Source organism: Podarcis muralis, chromosome 1 (assembly GCF_964188315.1).
Source record: "Podarcis muralis chromosome 1, rPodMur119.hap1.1, whole genome shotgun sequence".
In the NCBI taxonomy this organism is placed as follows: domain Eukaryota; kingdom Metazoa; phylum Chordata; class Lepidosauria; order Squamata; family Lacertidae; genus Podarcis; species Podarcis muralis.
In genome coordinates, this window is record NC_135655.1 from 46159177 (window position 1) to 46181071 (window position 21895).

General features: G+C 41.4%; 1 protein-coding gene across 10 annotated transcripts in view; it reads right to left on the minus strand.

Moving 5' to 3' along the window:
- Positions 1 to 21895, minus strand: part of SIPA1L1 (signal induced proliferation associated 1 like 1) — a 145379-nt gene that overhangs the window by 14616 nt on the left and 108868 nt on the right. For 8 of the 10 annotated variants that reach the window (XM_028724783.2, XM_028724797.2, XM_028724727.2 and 5 more), the window contains 8 exons: positions 21119 to 21276; positions 19536 to 20109; positions 18222 to 18496; positions 15927 to 16208; positions 9191 to 9340; positions 6384 to 6502; positions 4101 to 4219; positions 1418 to 1863 (listed from right to left, as the gene is read on the minus strand). In XM_028724783.2, coding sequence (XP_028580616.2) covers positions 1418 to 1863; positions 4101 to 4219; positions 6384 to 6502; positions 9191 to 9340; positions 15927 to 16208; positions 18222 to 18496; positions 19536 to 20109; positions 21119 to 21276 — 2123 coding nt within the window. The remainder of the gene's footprint in view (positions 1 to 1417; positions 1864 to 4100; positions 4220 to 6383; positions 6503 to 9190; positions 9341 to 15926; positions 16209 to 18221; positions 18497 to 19535; positions 20110 to 21118; positions 21277 to 21895) is intronic. The other 2 variants (XM_028724792.2, XM_028724806.2) reach the window with 2 other exon arrangements.

Sequence of the window (21895 nt, forward strand, 5' to 3'; positions counted from 1 at the left end):
GATTTCAGAAATTGAAGAAAAGATTCAGACAGATCACCATGTGATGAATCTATTTTTCTCAACATGCAGTTGAAGAGGGTGAAGTCATCAGACTGACAAATCCCCACAAAAAGGGCTAGGTTGAAAAGGCAACGAACACTGTACCAGTCAGCTTCTTAAGATAATAAAATTAAGAGGACAAGTATATATGAGTAGATATTAATGTATAGATATAAATAGATATAGAAATTTCTACATTAAGAAGCACTCTGTTTGAATAGCAGCAATCTTAATATCCATAGAGAAATGACAAGATAATTGGTGTGTTGAGGAATGCTAATCCTGTTTGAAAAAAGTTGGTATGTTGAAGGAAAGGCTATTTACATTATTAGGTGATGCATCTATCTTTGTCATAGCTAGCTTTCTAACAGAACAATCAAACCAAAGTGGAACCTCCTCTCACCTCTACAAGTGTTATTCATTTTGTCCAGATAAAGTCATGGACATCCATGGGAATATTTCTGGGTTTGGGTGGGTGTATTAATACTCCAAATTTTTAAATTCACAAAACAAATGAGCAGAAGCCTGTCTGCACATTTTTGCCTCATCTCTCATGTTCTATAAATGCTAGAAACATAGGTCTCATCCACACTGGAGTTTAATGTGAAATTGAAGCTGCTTGTGTATCTATCTTATCTTCCTCATCCTGCTGTTTTTGGACTACAACTCCCATCATCCCAAGCTCTCAGGACCAGTGGTCAGGGATGATGGAAATTGTGGTCTGAAAACAACTGGAGACCCAAGTTTGGGAAATCCTGGCCTAAGGCTTTGCTTGTACTCATTCCAGCTCATAGACCATGGTTTAAACATTATGTGTGAACCAGTAGCACTGTAGTGCAAGTCTGAAGTTCCTTTAGAAAGGTCCCAGCATTCTGTAGACTTTACACATCCAGGTCCCATACCTGGATGTAAAGTAATATACACTAGCCTTAAATTTAATGTGGTGTATGTGTGTGAGGGAGAGAGGGCGAGAGAGGGACAGAGAGAAGGAAGGAGATGAGCTGAAAAGGAAATAGAACAGACAATCCTGTAACCTATTCCCAATCCCTGAAGCTATGGTTAAGAGATCAAGAGCGTCATATTCGCACAAGCCTTGTACATCTGCAACATTGTGTACACTGTAACATAATGTATATTTCTGCCATGCTCAGATCCAGATTCCCATGTGTTCCAAGACCCCCCTACAATAAAGGAAAGGAATCTCCATCCACATATGGAAATATTAAACTTGCTTCCTATTTCCAAACTCTCCGCATTGTGCCTCTTTTCAAAGTGCTGGGCTGCCAAGAATCACAGGTATGTCATTATCCATAGCACTCACTCCCCATGTCTGCTAGAAAGATCTAGAGACACCACTCATCATTTTAAAGAATATTACCTTGTATGGGAAACGGCATCACTAAGGCTAAAAGCACTGTTCTCTCTTGTTAAAGGGTTGGAGGCTGGTTGGCTTTTGGTATGAATGTCCAAGCTTAACGAAGACTCTGTCTTCCTGTCCATCATGTGGCTGTCTTTTTCTAAAGTCCGGTCTGCAATAGAGACTACTTCACTGGAACTGTGCCATAGTGGTGCCACTTTCTCTTTTACAAGTCCTGATCGGGGAGATGTTGCCGAGTTGCCCAGGGAGGCTGTGCTGCCATGGCTGGGGCCGTAGGAGGTGGTATCAATGCCACTGTCAGCAGAAGTACCTTGAAGATAGTTGTAGCTATTCAGCTCTGACTCAGTCCTATCTCCACTGTCATACCACTTCTCCTCACTGTGGACACTGGATGCATTGCTGGACAGCGTGTTGCTGCTTGAATGACTAGAGTAGTGGCTATCAGACTGCAAAAAGGGGAGAAATTGTAGATAAATTCAAGGTTTCGGGAGAAAATAAAATAAAATGGGAATAACAGTACAGTATTGAAGACCAAACATCCATAAGCTCAAATATAAAATTAACAAGAACAAAATTCATGAACGCTGTACTCAAGACTTATGCTACAAGAGTTATGAGTCTGAAACACCCACCAACAGACCACTTTATAAATGAAACAGCCATTTCCACAATAATTTTCAGGCAGGACGCAGGTGGCGCTGTGGTCTAAACCACTGAGCCTCTTGGGCTTGCCAATCAGAAGGTTGGCGGTTCGAATCCCTGTGACGGGATGAGCTCCTGTTGCTCTATCCCATCTCCTGCCAACCTAGCAGTTTAAAAGCATGCCAATGCAAGTAGATAAATATGTACTGCTGTGGCAGGAAGGTAAACGGTGTTTCCATGCGCTCTGGCTTCCATCACGGTGTTCCGTTGCACCAGAAGCATTTTAGTTATGCTGGCCACATGACCCAGAAAGCTGTCTGCAGACAAATGCTTGCTCCCTCTGCCTGAAAATGAGATGACTGCCGCACCCCATAGTTGCCTTTGACTGGACTTAACCGTCCAGGGGTCCTTTACCTTTTTACCTTTACAATAATTTTCCATCAATTTGCTTTGAAATGCAAGTAAGTCCACTTCATCGTTTAATATATTCATATTCAAACAAAGCAGAACGATTTGTCGTATTGTCAGAAAGAAAAAAAATCATTAGTGGAAAGTTATGAGCATGAAAATCTACATGTTCAGAGCTGAACCAGGTGAAATGAAGAAAAAGGATTCCAAGATATCAGGGGAACAGAACACACCAAACAATCAACATCCTATGCATTTCACAGCATCTGAAGCGAAACTTTTGCATCTTTCCTCAAGGTGGCTGTATGACAGTTAAAGCAACTGATTAATGAAGGAGTTAGGCCAGCAGCAGCTCAGTATATAAGAAGCCATGCAGAAGAATATGGATAAAACAAGTTACACTGGCAAATGTCTGCAACAGTTAAAATTGTGTGTGTGTGTGTGTGTGTGTGTGTGTGTGTGTGTGAGAGAGAGAGAGAGAGAGAGAGAGAGAGAGAGAGAGAGAGAAAAGCTTCAAATGCAAAAATGTGATGGTATGTACTATTAAAATAAATAAAAAAAGGATTTTAATGGTTTGGGGGAAATTCCTAGTTCTCGAGCTAGTTCCTTCCCCTTTAGAAATATGGCAATGCATCAATCTTTGCACATTGTTACAAGGGTCGTGTTTGTGCACTTTCGAGAGTGTGGATTAGTCAGTCAAACACCACAAGAGCTTAGGACTAAAACTGTGAGTCAGTTCACATGTCATGGTAAGCCATGGGTTATGGCTTGCTGTGAACAAGCAGTGGGCTAGAACACGCTGCTCAGTTGCTCCCACTCTGCGCCATTTTGTTTGGAGCTGGGAGAAACAACTGTGAAGATTGACTCAGCATCACTTGTGAAAGAACATTTGTTTCTTCCCAAACAAACCATGAACAGAAGCAAAGATTTGTAGAGCAACTGCTCATGGCTTGTTTGCATGTAACGCAAAGCTTATGGTTTGTTTCTCCTGGCTCCAGGAAGGGCAGTGCAATGCAGGATTGAATGAGCAGCACACACTCGTAAGCTCCTCATTCTTGGCAAGCCATAGTTTATTACCATGACATGTGAACCGGATCTCTCCAAGCAGAAATATTCAAAAGAAAAGTTAAGGGAGCAGGAGTCGGGGCGCAGAATCACAGAATTGTAGAGTTGGAAGGTACCCCCAAGAGTCATCTATTTCAAACCCCTGCAATGCAGGAATCTCAACTAAACAGAATGAAGAAAGGATATAGGGCTATAAATAGTTTGCTGAAAGAACATATTAATGTTGGTAAGTCACCAAAGTCTCGCTTGTGGAATGCGCAACAAGCCAGAGGGATTGAGCAGGAGGAATCTTATTTCTAGAATAATGAAGGTTCCCACAGATCTTTGGACTATCACACTATACTCGAGCATAACTCTACTTTTGAGTTGGCAGCAAAGCATTTCTATTAATAAACTTTATCTTAAAGCTGCATTTAGCTCTTAAAATACTGAGGTCAGCTCTACTGCCTGTTCCTCCATACTCTTAACAAGGACGTACAGGTTCAGGGAAAGTGAAGGATATTTTACCTTCGGAGAACTGCAGGGAGAGCAAAACAACTTTGCACAACAATTTTGAAAGTGGACTTACATGACCCTGCTTATTTGGAGACAAGTGGACTACTGGATCTTGCCTCATCAGCCTTCCAGTGGGGCTCTCTCTGAAGGATGGCAGCACCTTCGACACTGCAGGGAGATGGCATGTTGGCTCTGTAATGCAGCATGGAATACAGCATTTGCTTTCAAGAAGTTTGGCATTAAAAAAGAAAGAAGCTTAGAAGCAAGAGAACTAAAAGCAGTGTATGCTTTCTCATCAACAGCAAAATTATTGTACCAGCAATAGGCCTTGACAACTTTTAAATACACTACAAAAAATACCAATATATAAGCAATAAAGTAAAAAAGGAGTACGCCACCTCTTCACCTCCTGAGCTAAAGTTGCTTACCTGATACAGTTTGTATCTTAATTATTTCGAACTACATAATTAGAATCAACCTTTTTTTTTTAAAGACTGTATATGAGAGAGTACTTTTAACTGCCTTAAAACAGGAAACTAAAATATTCAAAGAGACCAACAGGTATCACTGTATTTGGGTTTCTACCTATGACATTGTCCTTTCACTCCAAAACCACAATTTTTCCTCTCTACCTGTTCCATTTTGTTCAGGTTGATATGGGGGCAGTTTAGTTTCCACAGCAGATTTTTTTTGGGCAGCTATGTTCAGTGCCAACATTAACACACAAGGGAGGGTCTGCAAAAGTAATTCTGAGTAAGATTAACTTTACACATGTTGTTACCATCTCAACAGTATAAAAACACATGTGATTAAAGTATTCTGCCAAAATGGAAACTAGAGATCAGTATAATCACAGGTTTTTCCTGTTAAGCAGATATGGGGGATGGGGAATTACCAGATGGCTTTAATAATAAGGCGCAGCTCACTGAGCCTCTGAAGTTACTAGAACAAAAGTGTATCTTTTGAATCTGAGAATCGCATTTCATTTCCTGAACTCCTGAGGCATTCGCTGAATACTTCAATCTGTCTCGAAGCCTACCTTATTTACACAGTAGCAGTATGTTGTGATGACAAGAATGATAGTAAGAGCTGAGCATCTTCAGCTTCTCTTATAGCATTCAGCTAAGCTAGGACAATGGAGTTACCCCCACCCACCAATCTAGCTGTCAATTATGGATACCTAGGATAACAGGAAGGATCTCCCAACTCCCAATTATCCTAGGAAGTCACAGAACCTTTCTGTTTTCAAGGTAACATCATATGGAATTTAGCTTTTGTTCAGGCTCTGATGTGGTATTCCGGGTAGTTAGATAAGCCCCTATAGAGAAGTTGAGCCTGTGTCAAATCTTAGTTTTGGGAATCAGGTTGTCTCACAACTTCTTTTGTTTTATTTTTAAAATATCCAGTCCAAGTACCACCATTTCCAGCTCCTATTCTTCTTTGCCTACATTCCCGCAATACACAAACCATGCCAGTTTGACCTGAGAACTGATGATGCAACGGACTTCCCTCCCAGACCTAACAGATACCAGGCTGGATGCGTCGTATTTGGTGTACTGCCAACCAGGAAGCCACACTCTCCACGCTGGAATCCTTAATCAAAGCTAGTCACACTGTATCAGTGTCACTGCCAAGATGAATGAAACCATAGTAAAATTCCTATTAATGCAAAAGCCTCAGCAGGATCTACCAGTGTCAGGTCACTGCTTCAGTAGCTACAAACGAAGAGAAACAGGTCCGTGTACTGAGATGCCAAATGAAGGCTTAACTTCATTTAATCTGCTGAGTCCTGAGGATCTTTCTTTCATCTAACTACTTAACTGCAAAGCACTGTGCAAATACACCCAGCAGCAGAAAGTGATTCTCACCCAACTGTACATTTTTACTTATATTTTATCTGCATTAAAAAATAATAATCTGTACGTGGGCTGTTTATACTTTCAACCATCTAACAGTCAGCATATAGCACCATTAGAAAGGAAGCACTACAAAAAGAGCTACAGAAAAGGTAAAAATTAAATTAAGCTGATGCAGTGCTGAAAAGAGATGAGGGTAAGTAAGCAGTAAGGCCAAGTAATATTTGTGCCTGCACCGCTGCTTCTTAAAAGATGCCCCAGGCACTGAACCATTATAACTGATCTATTCTCTAGAGAACTTCATTTCTACATCACATGATGTTCCCAGGTCTCAAGGACACAAAGTGCCGATGACAGTATACCTCACATTTCATCATTCATTCTCACCAACAGGGGTAACATTAAAAAAAAAATGGAATTGCTCCTTTTAAGGAAGGAACAGGTTGCCAAAGTCACCTTGTGGGGGAAACCATTTAATTGCCGCAGAAGTTATTCCTTACCCATTTGGTCAGCAATGCTATCCTCACTTCTCTGCCAACTGGGGGTGGATTTGCCACTGCCACTCGTATCTGTGTTCTGCCTGTCGATGGAGGCAGGAGATCTTCGACTCATTCCAAACCTGAGGTAAATAATTATTCTTTAGTTCCATACATGGTAAATGTGGTATACAGCAAACATCTCTTTACATCAAGAAGCCATACTTACACAATGCACTTCTGATACAAATGTGGTGTTGTTGTTTTTTTAAAAAAAGCTATGCTTTTCTTATTGTGGAGGTTTCTGACTTTCCATTTCTAGGATTATGAATTGAGAATATACTTCAACTGCCAAACATCCTTCATAGGTAAACTCCACTACTGTATGAAGAGCCAGGATTTAAAGGACTGTGGTAATAACTAACACAAACATGAAATATGTGATCTTGTGATGCCCATTCCTGCACAGAGAAAAGTCTGAAAGATGGAACACGAACAACAAATACTCCTTTCATGGCTAGCCCCAAAAGGGCCTCAGAGCCAAAGTCAGCAACAAAACAGAGGGCTTCAGTCATACTTAAGGATTCTCTGCAAAAGACACCTCACCATGAATTGGCTAGCAGTCCTTTCAGTAGACCTCCCAAATGTGAAAATGCCACATGGGGGTGCATTCTGACTGGCCAAGTTTTGTATGATGCACAACTGAGATTTGTACACAGTGGAGGTGCAATCTGAGTGAGTGGGCCCATCTGTCATACCACTCCTACTTGTGACTTTGTGGGTTACTGAAGGAAAAGAACAGGTGGTGGCTCAGATTCCCACCTGGATGGAGGCAGCACAGGTATCAGGGACAGCACAGTAAGACAGTGACAGGTATGGAATTATCCTGGCAGTTCCAGTGCCAGAAATGGTACCGAAAGCACTGTTGTCCCACTGAACTGGGGTGGGTACACTAATTCTAAAAATGCACCCAGGGCATCCAAATTGATCAACATTATCAGTGTGCATTTGCAGGAACTTTGCACATCTAATACATTATAATTAGACAAGCCAGGTGTGTAACGTCTGAGAGCACCTTGAGTCTCGAAGCAGTGGTAGCAGAGCATTGCACCTGGCCTTTCCCATAGACGACGCTCTCCTTGAAGCTGATTTATTTTACAACACGAATGTGATGCTCCTGAGGTGTGTAGGGTGCTGTTAGGCAGCAAAGTCCAATTGGTGAGCTTCCTTGCCCCACCCAGCCTTTTCATTGGGAAAACACTGAACAAGGGGAGAGAAAGCAGTGGAATCCAATGGGTGTGCTCCCCCCACCTGGTCTTTTCTCAAGGGAAAAGTTGACAGTAAGGGGTTTCCATTCTTGAAAGCCTCAGGGTGCAACCCTATACACACCTTCCTGGGAATAATTCCCACTGAACACAATGGGATTTACGTCTGAGTAAATATGCATATGATTGCCCTGTATGATACTGGAATGCTTTTGGGAAGTGGCTGTTCATGGGTGTTCATTCTGCACTCTGCTTTACTCACTTCACTACAGCTTTCAATGTTTTTGATTGCCACTTGTATGAAACAATTGTACTCTAATTTCCTTCATGCTAACAATCTGTAAATGGGTAGACTTTGTAACCACTAGATTTCAATCACTTAAACCATTCAGAACTGTTGGTTGCAATCAAATTCGTCATTCATTTTAACAATGCTATAATCCCCTGTGGCTCACAGCTTCAGCACTGGTAAATAGCCACGGAGAAAAGATGTGAGCGAGTCGACAGAAGATGCGTAACAGGGAAAGGTGATAATGAAGATTTGTTGGCCTGGTGACTATGGATAGAAAGTTTTATTATTGCTGCTATCTTGTTTATTCAAGTTTACAATCTGGACTTTCAGAACTACCAACTCCATCAAGGATGCAATGCATTTTCTGATTCAGACCTAGCAGCTGTCATGCAAGAATGCCATTACAACTCTGAAAGTGCATCACTGCTCCTATTCTGGGGTTCCCATTCAAAACTACAGCTAATAAAGAATGTGGAGGGACAATGGCCTTCTCATGTCCACTTGCAATACTGGATAGTATTTTTCACAAATCACAAAGTGAGAAGACATACAGGGCCAGTTGCAGTACAACATTTTACATATTCAGTGTTTGGGGGTAGGTGATAGAAGAGGGACAAAAAGATGTCTAGAAGTGGAAATAATTTGACAATATATGTTATCGTTTCAAACTCAATTTCATGAGCTGGGACTGTTGATAGGTTGCCTTTCAGCAACACTGTATTTCAAGACTAGAAGATAAAGTCTTCTGAAATGTTTTCACATATACTCATCAGTGGGAATTGCCTGAAAGCCACCTCATGGAAGCATAATGCTATTCTGGGAACTGGCCCCATAAAACAATTATTGAATTTTAATATACGCTCTGCCTTAAGTGTTAAAGACAGGCTAAGTCAAAACAAATGCTGGTCAGTTTCTAAGCAAGCCTACTTCAAACCATGGCTTATGAAGCTGGTCTGTTTAACTAAAGCTTGTTTCAAACCAAGATCTCTGGCTTGTAGAAAACCACTCAGAATTAGGGGAAATGCTAGCAAAGTCCTTCTCCAAAAACTTGGATAAAGAGAGAAGGAGAGGGGAAAGCATGAGTTTATTGAGTCTTCTCTGGGCTTCTTCCTCCTGATATCCTGATACACATAGCAGTAAACCGTAGTTTAGTGCTATGTATGAACCAGCCCAGTGAGTTTAACAACACTTGAAAAGAGGCTAAGTACTAATTTATACTCTTCTCCAGTCTCAACGAAACAGTACACAAAATAAACAAACATACGAGGGCCTACCCTTCGGGCATAGATTTTTGCCTGTAGGTGCCTCCACCAGAGCCAGTTTCACTGCAGGATGATAAGTTGCTGGGAGAGTTACGGCACTGCTGTGATCTTGCTAAGGCAATGGATGAAACGGTGACGTAAACATCAGAGCCAGGGGATAATCTGTTCAATACAAACAATCCCAAACATTACATTATTAAAGGAAGCATTGCAGCACAAAGCTTGATAGAGCAACAACACTTTTGTCGGAACTGCCACATCAGCAGTGTCAATTCATTGAGACAGTAAGAAATGAAGCCAGCTGGAGGGCAGTATGTATTTTCATCCATTAACCTGTTCCCTATGGAACAGCGGTGAAAGATTAGGGAGTGACAAAGGGGAGAAATGACTGTTTCCAAGGAGTTCCAGAAATAAAGTTGCTGAGTTGCATTTGCTATTTGCAAGCAAGGAATATTAATACGTAGCATATTTTATACAAATCCCAAATAAAATGTGATTTAACTAAGCACCTCAGAACAAGCTTTAGCAAACCATTTTTTAAAAACTTTGTATTTACCAATATGATCTGCAAAACATGCCACAACTTTGCAAAATCAAATACTGGCATTTTAGGTAAAGCATATTTCCTCGGATAGTCAAGAAAACATGATGCAGGGTATTTACAGATACAAGTCCTTACATCACAGGAATGCTTCATTTTTAATAGCTCTCAACAAGTATAAAAAGACAATTGTTTGTCATAAGCTGGGTCTGGGGAACCTTTGGTCCTCCAAATGTTGATGAACTACAACTCCCATCATCCCCAGCAAACATGGGCAATAGCCAGGGATGCTGGGAATTGTAGTTCAGCAACTTCTGAAGGACTATGGGTTCCCCACACCTGGCATAATCAGTAGCTTAATGGCCTGTTCACCCAACCAGTCCCTGAATTCACTTTGCACTTTGATTTACTTACACACACTGTTCCACAGGTGGTGAAACAGTCCAAACGGTTTCTGTTTTTATGATATGAGCCTCCCTGGACATTTTTTAAACTGTCCAGCAGGAAGAGAGTCGTACAACTGAGACAGTGCAAAACATATGTAAGAAAAGGAAACTTTCTTTGCTGGCTGGCTAGCTGACAGATGAGCGCAGCACTGCTCAACCCCAGTTGGGTTCTGAGTAGATCACAGCTTTCTTTCAGCTTCCAATGGTGGCCCAGCTTTACCACTGCATAGCAACTGCCTATCCTCTGTTGTCTGTGTTCTGGTAAACTCTAGGACTAATGCAATGTGTTACATAGGAATGCCTAAGAAGATAGTTCAGAAACTGCAGCTGGTACAGAATTTGGCAGCCAGACCATTGATTGGGGGAGGATGGTTGGAACATATAGCACAAATTCTGGGTACCACTTAGTTTCTGGACTCAATTTAAAGTGCTGATTCTTACCCCTAAAGCCTTATGTAGCTTAGGATCCACAGTACCTCAAGAACTGCCTCTCCCTGCAATGAACCCACCCAGACCCTGTGATCACCATCTGAGTCCCTTCTTTGTATGCCTCGTCCATGGACTATTTGGAGCAGAGCTTTCCAGACTGTGTGTCGCGACACCTTAGTGTGTCGGCTGCAGTGTGTAGGTGTGTCACATGAACACTCCTTGTGCTCCTCCTGGGGCTGGAAAGGGATTAGTTTAACCTCCGGTTTGGTACTAAAACTGAATTACTGTGTCACGAAATGATGCATGTATAAAAAGTGTGTCACCATCATGAAAAGTTTGGAAAGCTCTGATTTGGAAGGTGGCAACACAAGAAAAGAGAAGTCTTTCCCTGATGCCTAAAGCTGGATAAGGGACGCGGGTGGCGCTGTGGGTTAAACCACAGAGCCTAGGACTTGCTGATCAGAAGGTTGGCGGTTCGAATCCCCGTGACGGGGTGAGCTCCCGTTGCTCGGTCCCTGCTCCTGCTAACCTAGCAGTTCTAAAGCACACCAAAAAGTGCAAGTAGATAAATAGGTACCGCTCCAGCGGGAAGGTAAACGGTGTTTCCGTGCGCTGCTCTGGTTCGCCAGAAGCAGCTTAGTCATGCTGGCCACATGACCCGGAAGCTGTACGCCAGCTCCCTCGGCCAGTAAAGCGAGAAGAGCTCCGCAACCCCAGAGTCGGGCACGACTGGACCTAATGGTCAGGGGCCCCTTTACCTTTACCTTAAAGCTGGATAAAGATGGTGCTGGGCAAGCCTCCCTGGGGCGAGCATTCTACAATCAGGAGGCCATAAATGAAAAAGCCTATTCTCTGACTTTTGGCCCTTCACTTGAAGGATGTCATTGTGTCCTCTTCAAGTGGGGTGGGACCCATAGCTCTGCCTTTTGTTTACCCGCATTTTCAGGCTGTGCTTTTAGGTTTTCATTGTTGTTTATAATGGGCTTTAATGTAAGTCACATTGGATTGCTTTTCAAGAAAATCGACCAACAAATATAATATAAAATAACAGCCAGATAGATTCTTCTGGGCTGGTGGCCAGCTGGCTTGCCTTTGGCAAAAAACAGGCAGCTTGGCTAGCTGGGAAGGTTTGGTCTTGCCATGCACACCCATGTGTGCAATACAACTGCTGTTAAGGTGGAGTGGCTTACAAAGATTTGAAATGTACATAATAATAAATGTAAATAGTAATAATCACACAAAAAACCTAGCACAGCCAAAACTTTTGTTGAAGCAATATGTACACAACACATGCATCACAATATATTTATTTTTAAAAAATTAAAAATTAAAATTGGCTAACGGATGGGAAATCAGCTTCTCTCCTTTCTTGTCTAGGAACTGCTATCTTAGGAGTAAAAAAACCCAACAAAAACACCGTTATTGGACTAGGACTGTTTTGAGCAATATGGTGCCACGATAAAACGGCTAGCGTATTTGCAAAGCTAAGCAGGGTGGTTGTTTTATTTGGTCAACTAGCATCCCTAGAAATGAGGTGTCTGCCATTTTGCTCAAATCAGTATTTTTAGTCTTGGTTAAACATTATTATTACCAGATGACTGCTCTGAAGTTCATGTCCCAACCATTTTGCCTGCTAATCATTAAATGCTGGCTGGCTGGCTGCAAGAGACTAAATTTCATTTTTAAAAATTCTACCGCATCTTGGGGCAGAAATCCAATTTAACAGCAGCAAAAGCATTGGCTTTGAGGTGCTATTATTGAGAACCAGACAGTTTGAATCAGTTATCCAGTTCAAGGCTCTCTGCATATTCACTGAGGCATTAAAGCCATTTTCCAGGCTTCCCATTTGCAAAGTTTGATTTTTCAGACAAATAATATGCTTATACCAAAAATATTTTGTTCTGAAATTCATGCTGAGGTTTCGTAATGCTGTTCTTTGGCAGTTCTTCTGCCTGTGTTTCCTTTAAATATTTATTTTAGTTGTTGCTTCTCTGCCTGAGGGCTTTTTGCTCCCTGTATTTGCCTCAAAAATATGTTGCACATATTACAAAACGTCCCCTGCTATGCCTTGTCCCTGAATTCTATAGTTATGAAATGGGTTAGGTAATGATATACGCAGCAGCAGAAAACTAAAAATGTAATTTGCAAGCTGCCTAAGGAGTGACTGCCAATATAGTGCCTTTACAGCTCAATCAAACACAGGTTCACTTGGAAGCAAGCTCCGAGGGGTTCTACCCAAAGGTGGCTTTGTGCTCCTGGAAAGTGATTTTATTTTTCAAGGTGGAGAACCTGATTTCCAGTGATTCCTCCTCACCTACCATAGCCCTCTTTACTCCATACTGAAGAGTTCCAGAGGGTGCTTCACCCCTCAAGAACAGCTTTTCAGATGACAAAGGAGCTGCCACACCTTGTGCTCTCTACTACTGCAAATATACACTGGCTACAACCCACTGTCTTCAATAGGAGTTTTTCCCGAGCAAGTGTGTGGGGTTGCAAAACACGCGGCATAAAGCGTTTTCCAATCTTTGTATGCTTATCAGGTTTGTTATCACAAGAAGTTTCAATTTTTACTTATTTATTAAGTCTGTATACCACCTTTCATGCAAGCACAGGGAGCCTTACGGTCTCAGAATACAAAAATACAAAGAAACAAAACAATAACACCCACACCCCAGTTTAGAAGGTTGTAGGTGGTTTAACTAGCCAAAGGCCTGGGAAAAGAGGAATCTTTTCACCTCGTGCCTAAAGATATGTGATGAAGGCGTCAGGAGAGCCTCCCCGGGGAGAGCATTACACAGATGGGGAGCTACCACAGAAGCCCATTCTTGTCAAAAGCAATAACCAAATTACAACTAACAAGAAGCTCCCAGCATTCCTAACACATTTGGAAGAAGTGGCCCTGTGGTTATACTGGATGAAGGGGGGCATATAAATAACAAAACAAAGAAATGAAACTGGCCCACCTGAACACAGCGGAAACCCAACATCAAGGGTGTTTACTGTAGAAAGTAATACCTGACACTTTTAATTTCAGTGATTCTTTTCAGCTGTGAACTGCCGTATTTTTCGCTCCATAAGACGCACCTGACCATAAGACACACCTAGATTTTAGAGGGGGAAAGCAAGGGGGAAAAAAAATTCTGCACAGAGCATGTAAGCGGCTCTCAATTTTCTTGCTTTAAAGCAAGCCAAGTGAGAGCTGCTTACACGGCTTCTGTCCCGCTTTGCTTGCCCATCCCTCCTCCCGCCTCGCTGTAGAAGAGGAGGAGGAGGAGACACCGGGACAGGTGCTTTGCTTGCTTTACAGCACGGCGGGAGGAGGGATGGGCAAGCAAAGTGAGAGCTGCGCAAAGTGGGACAGAAGCCATGTAAGCAGCTCTCGCTTTGCTTGCTCCCTTCCATCCTTCCTCCTGCTTCACTGTAAAGCCAGCAGAGCAAGAGCCGCTGCGCAGCTATCGCTGAAGTCAGGAGAGCAAGAGTGATAGCTGCACAGCGGCTCTTGCTCTGCTGGCTTCCCAGCGAAGCGGGAGGAACAGAAGGGAGCCCTTACATGGAGCCCCTTCCATCCCACATCCCGCTTTGCTGGGAAGACAGCAGAGCAAGAGCCGCTGCGCAGCTCTCGCTGAAGCCAGCAGAGCAAGAGTGATAGCTGCGCAGCAGCTCTTGCTCTGCTGGCTTCACAGCGAGTGATGGACAGGAGCCAGGGCTCTGGCTGCGGAGGCATCCCTCAGCTTGCGACTGCAGTGGTAGCCGAGGGATCCCTCTGCCACCCAGTGCATTCACTCCATAAGAGCGAAGGAGGAAAAAGTGTGTATTATAGAGCGAAAAATACAGTAGTTCATTGAGGGGAGAAGGGATGTAGGAGAGATAAAGCAAAAGTACATTTCATGGCATCAACACTCTACGGTGCCCAGGACTTGCTGTGAGCAGAACATATGACAGCCAAGAGCACACAGGCTTGCTCTATCAATGTCAAATGAGCTTTAGTCAAAGCTCAGCTCTCTAGGCCAGTGTTTCCCAACCTTGGGCCTCCAGCTGTTTTTGAACTACAATTCCCATCATCCCTGACCACTGGTCTTGCTAGCTAGGGATGATGGGAGTTGTAGTCCAAAAACAGCTGGAGGCCCAAGGTTGGGAAACACTGCTCTAGGCAAAACTGGCTGTGCCACATGATAGCATGAAATGGCAGGAAGCATAGCTGGTATCAAGTGATCAAAAAAGAAAAAAAAGGGCCAATTTACTTCGTCCTTTTGGTATGCACGAGAAAGTGTAGAAATGGAGTGTTTCAGACTACATTTGCTCTGCATTCCAGCAATGTTGGGAAAATCCAGAATGAACAAAACAGGTTGGTGTTTTTTTACATGTAAAACTAATTGTGTATTGTAGAAATAACATCAGCCAGAGACTTCACACGTTCTCTACAGAAGGAAGAGAATTCTGATAAGATCTAAAATTGCAACAACAGGTATTGCTACCCCAAATAAAGGGCACTGCATTCTGCAATGCTATAATGACATTTTGCCTAAAAGCCGGCAAAATATCTGAGAATATCTGAGGAAAGAGAAGCACAATTATCTTGGAACTATCCCCCTTCTTTATTGACTACAGGCTTAGAGCTCATACGACCAATATAGTGAGGTCTTTCTTCCAACAGACTATGTTATTCATATACTTTAAAGCTAGCCCTTCCATTTACCGAACCAATCTTCAACATGTGCTAATTCCCTAAAAAGTTCAAAATCCATTGATTTCAATGTGCAAAAAGGGGGTGGAAATAAGGTTTTAGAGTGCTGAGGCAATTTGTCAAACGTGAACACAAGCGGAAGGGCTAGACCTACAGGCGATTCTTTCATATTCCAATATGAACTGCTTTTGCCTTTCTTGCCTTACAAGATGCTCTTTTCTTAATATAGATATAACAACACAGATGTTTGTGTTTCTGCAGGTTCGCAGAGGAAAATATAATTAGGGATGTTTTTCTTTTAAAAAAAGAATTTTTTAAACAATAGAGAGACATGAGTATATGTGCATTTCTTCATACTCCAGTTACTGGATAAGTAAGGTGGCATGACTAGAATTGGTACCTGAAGACTATGAGTTAATCCCCAAATGCTGTGAACTAGTTTAGTGTCATTTCTTTTAGATACCAAATACTTTCTGGAAGTGAATAAAAACATTTTGTTGAGGTGGGGGTCAGATTTGATCTGGATAAGAAACAGGGGAATTGGAATGTGAACTTGTGTGCCTGAGAGTTCTTACTGCTGTTGTTTCAAAAGTCTCAGAATGCTGCAACATACCTTGGAGGAAAACAACACACAAATTAGTTATCTACCTTCTACTCTCCAGTGGCCGCCCGTCACTAGAAATACTGCGTGGAATATTGGCTGCTCGCTCTGGGGGAGGCATTTTCCCTTCACCTTTCCCTGAGGCAACCCTAGTGGTAGCAGGACTTTGCATCTGGGATGGCATTTGCTGCCCATGAGGCCCTTGTCCCTTGTTAGCATTTCTCTGCCATTTGTTGTTATTCCTGAAAGGGAACTTGAACTCGTATGGAACACCGCCGTCATTCATTTTGTATTCCATCACCGGCATGCGATTAATTTCTGAAAAACTTCTGAAAGAGAAAGAAGAAAGCATAATGCAATTCTGAAATAAGGGAGAAAAGTACAGTCGTTACCTTGGAAGTCAAGCGGAATCTGTTTCGGAAGTCCGTTCAACTTCCAAAATGTTCAGAAACCAAGTGCGGCTTCTGACTGGCTGCAGGAAGCTCCGGCAGCCAATCAGAAGCTGTGAAAGCCCCGTCGGATGTTTGGCTTCCCCAAATAGTTCGCAAACTGAAACACTCACTTCTGGGTTTGCGGCGTTCGGGAGCCAAAACGTTTGAGAACCAAGCTGTTCGAAAACCAAGGTTTTTGCCATATACCCTTATATGACAGCAATTGTGATACCCCTAGTCTTGAGTGCTAAATATGGCCCAGACTGGTTAGTTACACATTAATTCTATCCCTAATTTATAGGGCACTAGCCAATCAAGTCATACTCAGACACAAGGAAATCAACTGACTTAAACTAACTAATGTTTCTGTATATCTAACACTTGACATATATCCCATAGTCTCTGGAACCGAAGTCTGGTCATATCACCTGAACTTACAAAAAAATAAAAATCAATTACAATCGTAAAAACAGAAAGAAGACCGGCTGACAGCAGAATAAATATGCTTAGGGTTATGAAGTAAAGTTTGGATTCAGAGATCCTGGAAATGGAACTCAGATCAATGGGGCTTACTCTCAGGAAACTGGGTATAGGATTTCAGCCTAAATGTTATTTTAAGAATTGCATTTAGGAAATAACTAAAAATATTGAACTTCAAAAATGACAGGGTTTTCTTGCCTTGCTGTTCTATTCTTCTACTTCAAGACTATGCAAGTTTTATATTATATGAACAGGTGGTTTTTGAAAAATATCTGAAAGCAACAATATGAATGATGGCTAATAACATTTGCCAAATTGTAAACATCAATTGCCCTAACTTTGAGCTGACTTATCTTAAAACATGCATTTAACACAGAACTAGCTGTTAGGAAAATGAGATAGCCTCCCACATAATATTTGTTCATTCTGCTCCAGGAGAAAGGTTCTATTCTTTCATACCCTGGCACTTGACTTTTGTACAGATAGGTGTGGGAAACCTGTTGATGACTGTTAATGGCTGTAAACCCCTTGCTTTTTCCTGTAAGACCAATCGCAGTCGTTAACAGTTGTCAACAGGTTTACCACAACTATCAGTCAATCACCCATTCCCACCCCTCCCCACCCTCTCACTATATATAAGGGTCTGGTGACTTCTGTTTCAATTTATCTGAAGAAGTGTGCATGCACACAAAAGCTCATACCAATAACAAACTTAGTTGGTCTCTAAGGTGCTACTGGAAGGATTTTTTTTATTTTGTTTCGACTATGGTAGACTACCTACCTGTAACTAGAACTTTTCTATAGAGAGTTAAAGTAAAAGGTGAAACTCATCTCAAGTTATTCTGAGGTCAGGCTGAAGGATCCAAATAATAAAAACAGGCAGGGGCTCCTTCAAAATAAGTATATATGTAGATCCCCAGCTTAAAGCGCAAATGGTGTTTTTGTTCAGTGAAGTGTTAAAATGGCTATATGACATTTAAAGATTTTGCAGTATCTCACATGCATTTATTTAAAAAGTGAGCATCACCAAGATAAATGCAGCTACGAGATGCAGCTATTCAAAGGCTACGTAATTATTAACTGACTAGTGAGAATGTAAGCAAACACTAGCACTGGCAATCTGACTTGAGAATACTCAGCATGACCAATGCTTCCTTCAGAGACATTATACATGTAACACAATCCAGTGGGAGGCTTTGACATATCAATGGCAATGCAGAAGCACTCCCATACCATAAGAATAAATAGGTCCCCTTTAAAAACACAGTAACCACCTACGACTCTACATCCATAGCCAAATTAATGTGAAACGGGACTCTTATTTTTATATAGACCAAGTTAGAACAAAAATTATTCTTTATAAATTCAGAGAACACCCTGAAAAAGTCAACAGCAGATATAACTCATTTATCCCCCCACAAATAAAGATACCTTCGTGGGGTGCAATCCTCATGAGGTGGGATAATGACAACCTTCACAGTAACTGAAGTCCGCAGGAGATCAATCATTTGCTCGTGGCTCAGAGTAGCTACAGCCACAGTGCAAATTTCCACTAATCTGCTGCCTTGTCGTAATCCTGCTTGCCAAGCATAGCCATAAGGTTCAACATCTGCCACAATTCCTTCATAGTTCACATGGAAACCAAGCTGGCCTAGTCCATTGCGACGTAAAGTCATTTCCACTGACTCACAGCCCTTTGTCACAAGCTGAGAAGTGAAGAGAGAGGGGTTGGAGGGGGAGGGTGCAATGGGAAGAGTTTAGTGCAATTAATTACATTCAGTGGAAGACAAATACATGGGGGAGTTTTTTAAAAAAAATATGGTACATGAAGCAAGATGGGACAATGATATTCCTTATTTTGACAGCTACTGCTGTGCACAGTTTTCAGTGCAAGTTGGCTAGGTTACTACTGGATGAAAATCCAGGCACAGTCAGATTTTGTATAAATGACTGGCTTTAGAACTTTATGGAAATTATAGAAGCATTAAGGTAATGTAGCAATACAACTGGAAAATTCATGGGTGGGGTTATATACCAGTATTCACGGTTAGGCTGACAGAATGTTCCTTTATATTATTATGTCCCTATTGATTCGATAAATTGGTAGTTCTTTGTAATTTAGTCATCTTATTTACTGGCATGCAGCTATCTACACAAAATGCAAACTTGTTCTATTGGCTAAGTGATCCTGCTAATTATGAATATTTTTGAATGCAATAGACAAATGCAGCTTTTCTTCATGATGTAGAGACTGCTATTTTCTGAATAAGAGAATAAAATGCAGTTGCTACTAGAATAGGTAGAAACTATAACATTAAGTCTTGCATAATATTTGATACATGTCAGGGACTGTGCTATGTGTCAGTGCTCCCACAGCAATACACTACTCAAAGGTCTCAGTTAATGACTGAACAAGCAACAGGCAATAAGAAGGTATTCTTTGACCTAGTCTGCTTGCAACTTTGGAGAACTGGGAGAAGAATTAGAAAATAATTTCCATTAATATTTTTGCACAATTACATCACAAGTTGAGGGACTGTTTCACTATCAACGGATCTGTTACCAAAATCTAAGAATGGATCCAAACTATGTTAATCTTTCCATCACAGTTCTTTGAATTTACTCATGCCTGAAGACCAGATCTACATATTTAGAGAGGGGGAGGGAGGGAGGGAGGGAGGGAGGGGGAGGGAGAGAGAGAGAGAGAGAGAGAGAGAGAGAGAGAGAGAGAGAACAAACTCTAACCTCTAGCCTTTTGACAATCTCTTTGATATCTTCAGGGTTTTTGAAACTCTCCACAGAAACACATTCACCCCTTTCATAGAAAATTTTGACACTTGTGTCTGTTGAAGTCCACCCTATGACATCTCTGCAGGAACAATTGAACACAACACTCTTTGTATCTTGTTCAATGATAACAACAAATTCATTAGAAATCCCCAGGAGAGAGTCTATATCTACACCCTTGCTATAGTCTTTAGCACGGAGACTCCATACAACAGCACCAGAACTGTGGAGTTCTACTCCTGGATGAGGCTTGGACTTCTCCTTCTTCTTAGAGGCAAGTGAGATGAAGGGGAATTTGCCCGAAGGGTCAATGGGTGTGTTTGTGACATTCTTCTCTGCCAAATCTTTCAAGTATTCCTGACGGGTTCTGGTGGCCATGGCACGGAACTTCTCTGATTTATGAGCTGCATTCTCAGCATTGATCACTTTAGCAAGTAAGAAGTCCCTGAATACATTGGATTTGGGGAAGGTAATGCCTTTAGGGATTGGTGGTCCAAACGATGGCACATCTCTGGATCTCGTCGCAGCAACACTACATAAAGGAAAAGGAAATGTGAGTTAATGATGAGCTGAATCCACGGAACTCATCTTTCTACTCTTCCATTGACTTCTTTGCTTTGATCTTTAGAAACGACAAAATTTATGATCTACGACAGGGTAGCATGGCCTAGCAGTACAAACAAGAACAGAAAACAGTCACAGCCTCTTCTCTCCCAAATCAAAGACCTTGACCCCTATGAAATTGCTGGTTGGGGATTTATGAAACCGCATTCTAGTGTTCCCTACTTCACATGGGAACCAATGCTTTAACAAACAAGCAACAGTACTACTTTACAGCAGAGCAGCTGTAAAGTAGAGCCTTCTGTAGCAAGAACAACCAAGAGTCTTGTGGCACCTTAAAGACTAAGACATTTACTGCCTGAGACTTCATGGAAAACAGTCCTGAAAAGTATTTCTACTGAAATACTATGTCTTATTTCTTAAGAATAGACTTCTCCAGTATTTTATTCCAAAGGGTAGTATGTTAAATTTGACAGAATTCATCTGTTCTTCTTGGATGTTTTCCAGAGGGAGCAATATATTGCTATCTTTCACAACCACATTCTCTGCTCCCTAGGTGTGAATTCCTAAGAAACTCCATGCATATAAACAATGTGAGAAAGCCACCATGAATCTGGCATACATGGTTTCCAGACTGCTTTTCAACTCCCCAGAATTTTATTATTTTATTTTCATACACGCTGAATTAACCCAGGCTAGGATTATCACCAGGTTAATATGAAGCCCACTTGGCCATTTTTGAAGCTTGGCCTCAATGCAAGGCAGCTAACTCTGGTTCTAAAGTATCCAATTAACTCGCATGCTCTTTCTTCTGTGGAAAAAAAGTAGAAATGTTAACTGGTTCTCAGCCTGCCAAGTACTTAAATGTTAAACCCAAAAATAGTTTTCCTGAAAATTAACAGTAAAAAAGCATTGTAAAATAAAGCATAAAAAATTCCAAAATGTGGTTAGCCTCTGCGTGTTCACAAAGTAATAGGTACCTGTAACAGACGTTGTCGGTGCATGGATTGTGCACACGGACAATGACAAAGACATGCTGGAAGTGAGAGCGAATATTCTTTGGGCTGAATGACTCTGCTCCAGGTTCTTGGAAAACGATGGTCACAATATCATTTCCAATATGTCGTTTTCTTAAGAGCTATGAGGGTAAAGACAAGAAACATAAGGTATTGGAGGGGGGAAGTACCCCCTTATAGCATATTGTTCATTATTCCTGTTAATTAATGTTTGCGAATCATGGAATATTTTAAATTATTTCATTCAATGCTTTATTCTGAGCAAGTAAATGAGAAATTGGCCAATATATGACATGCTGAAACGACTAGCATCTTGCACCCCCTGTTTCCATAACAACAGCTACACGTCTATTTTAATACCCAGAAATGTCTTCATAACAGACAGATTTTGAATGTCTCTAGAATCAAATTTATCGTAATATAACACTATGTTTGTCTACTTGCTACTTTCTTCCAACCATTATAAATTGTTCATAACCTAGACAATGTTCTTCTGTGCATTAAAACTGTGTTTTTGTATTTGATAGTGGCAGTGTTACCAAACAAATTATTGTTATGCATTTTTGTCAACTTATTCTTTTTCTCCTGAAAAGAATGCCAGAAAGCTTCCTTTAAATTACAGCATAGCACTAACCATCTGTATGATAGAACTGACCATTTAAAATATAATGAGATTAAAGTATGTTCATGAGCAGGCAGAATCAACTAAACCATGTTATTGTTCCTTGAATTCAATGTTAG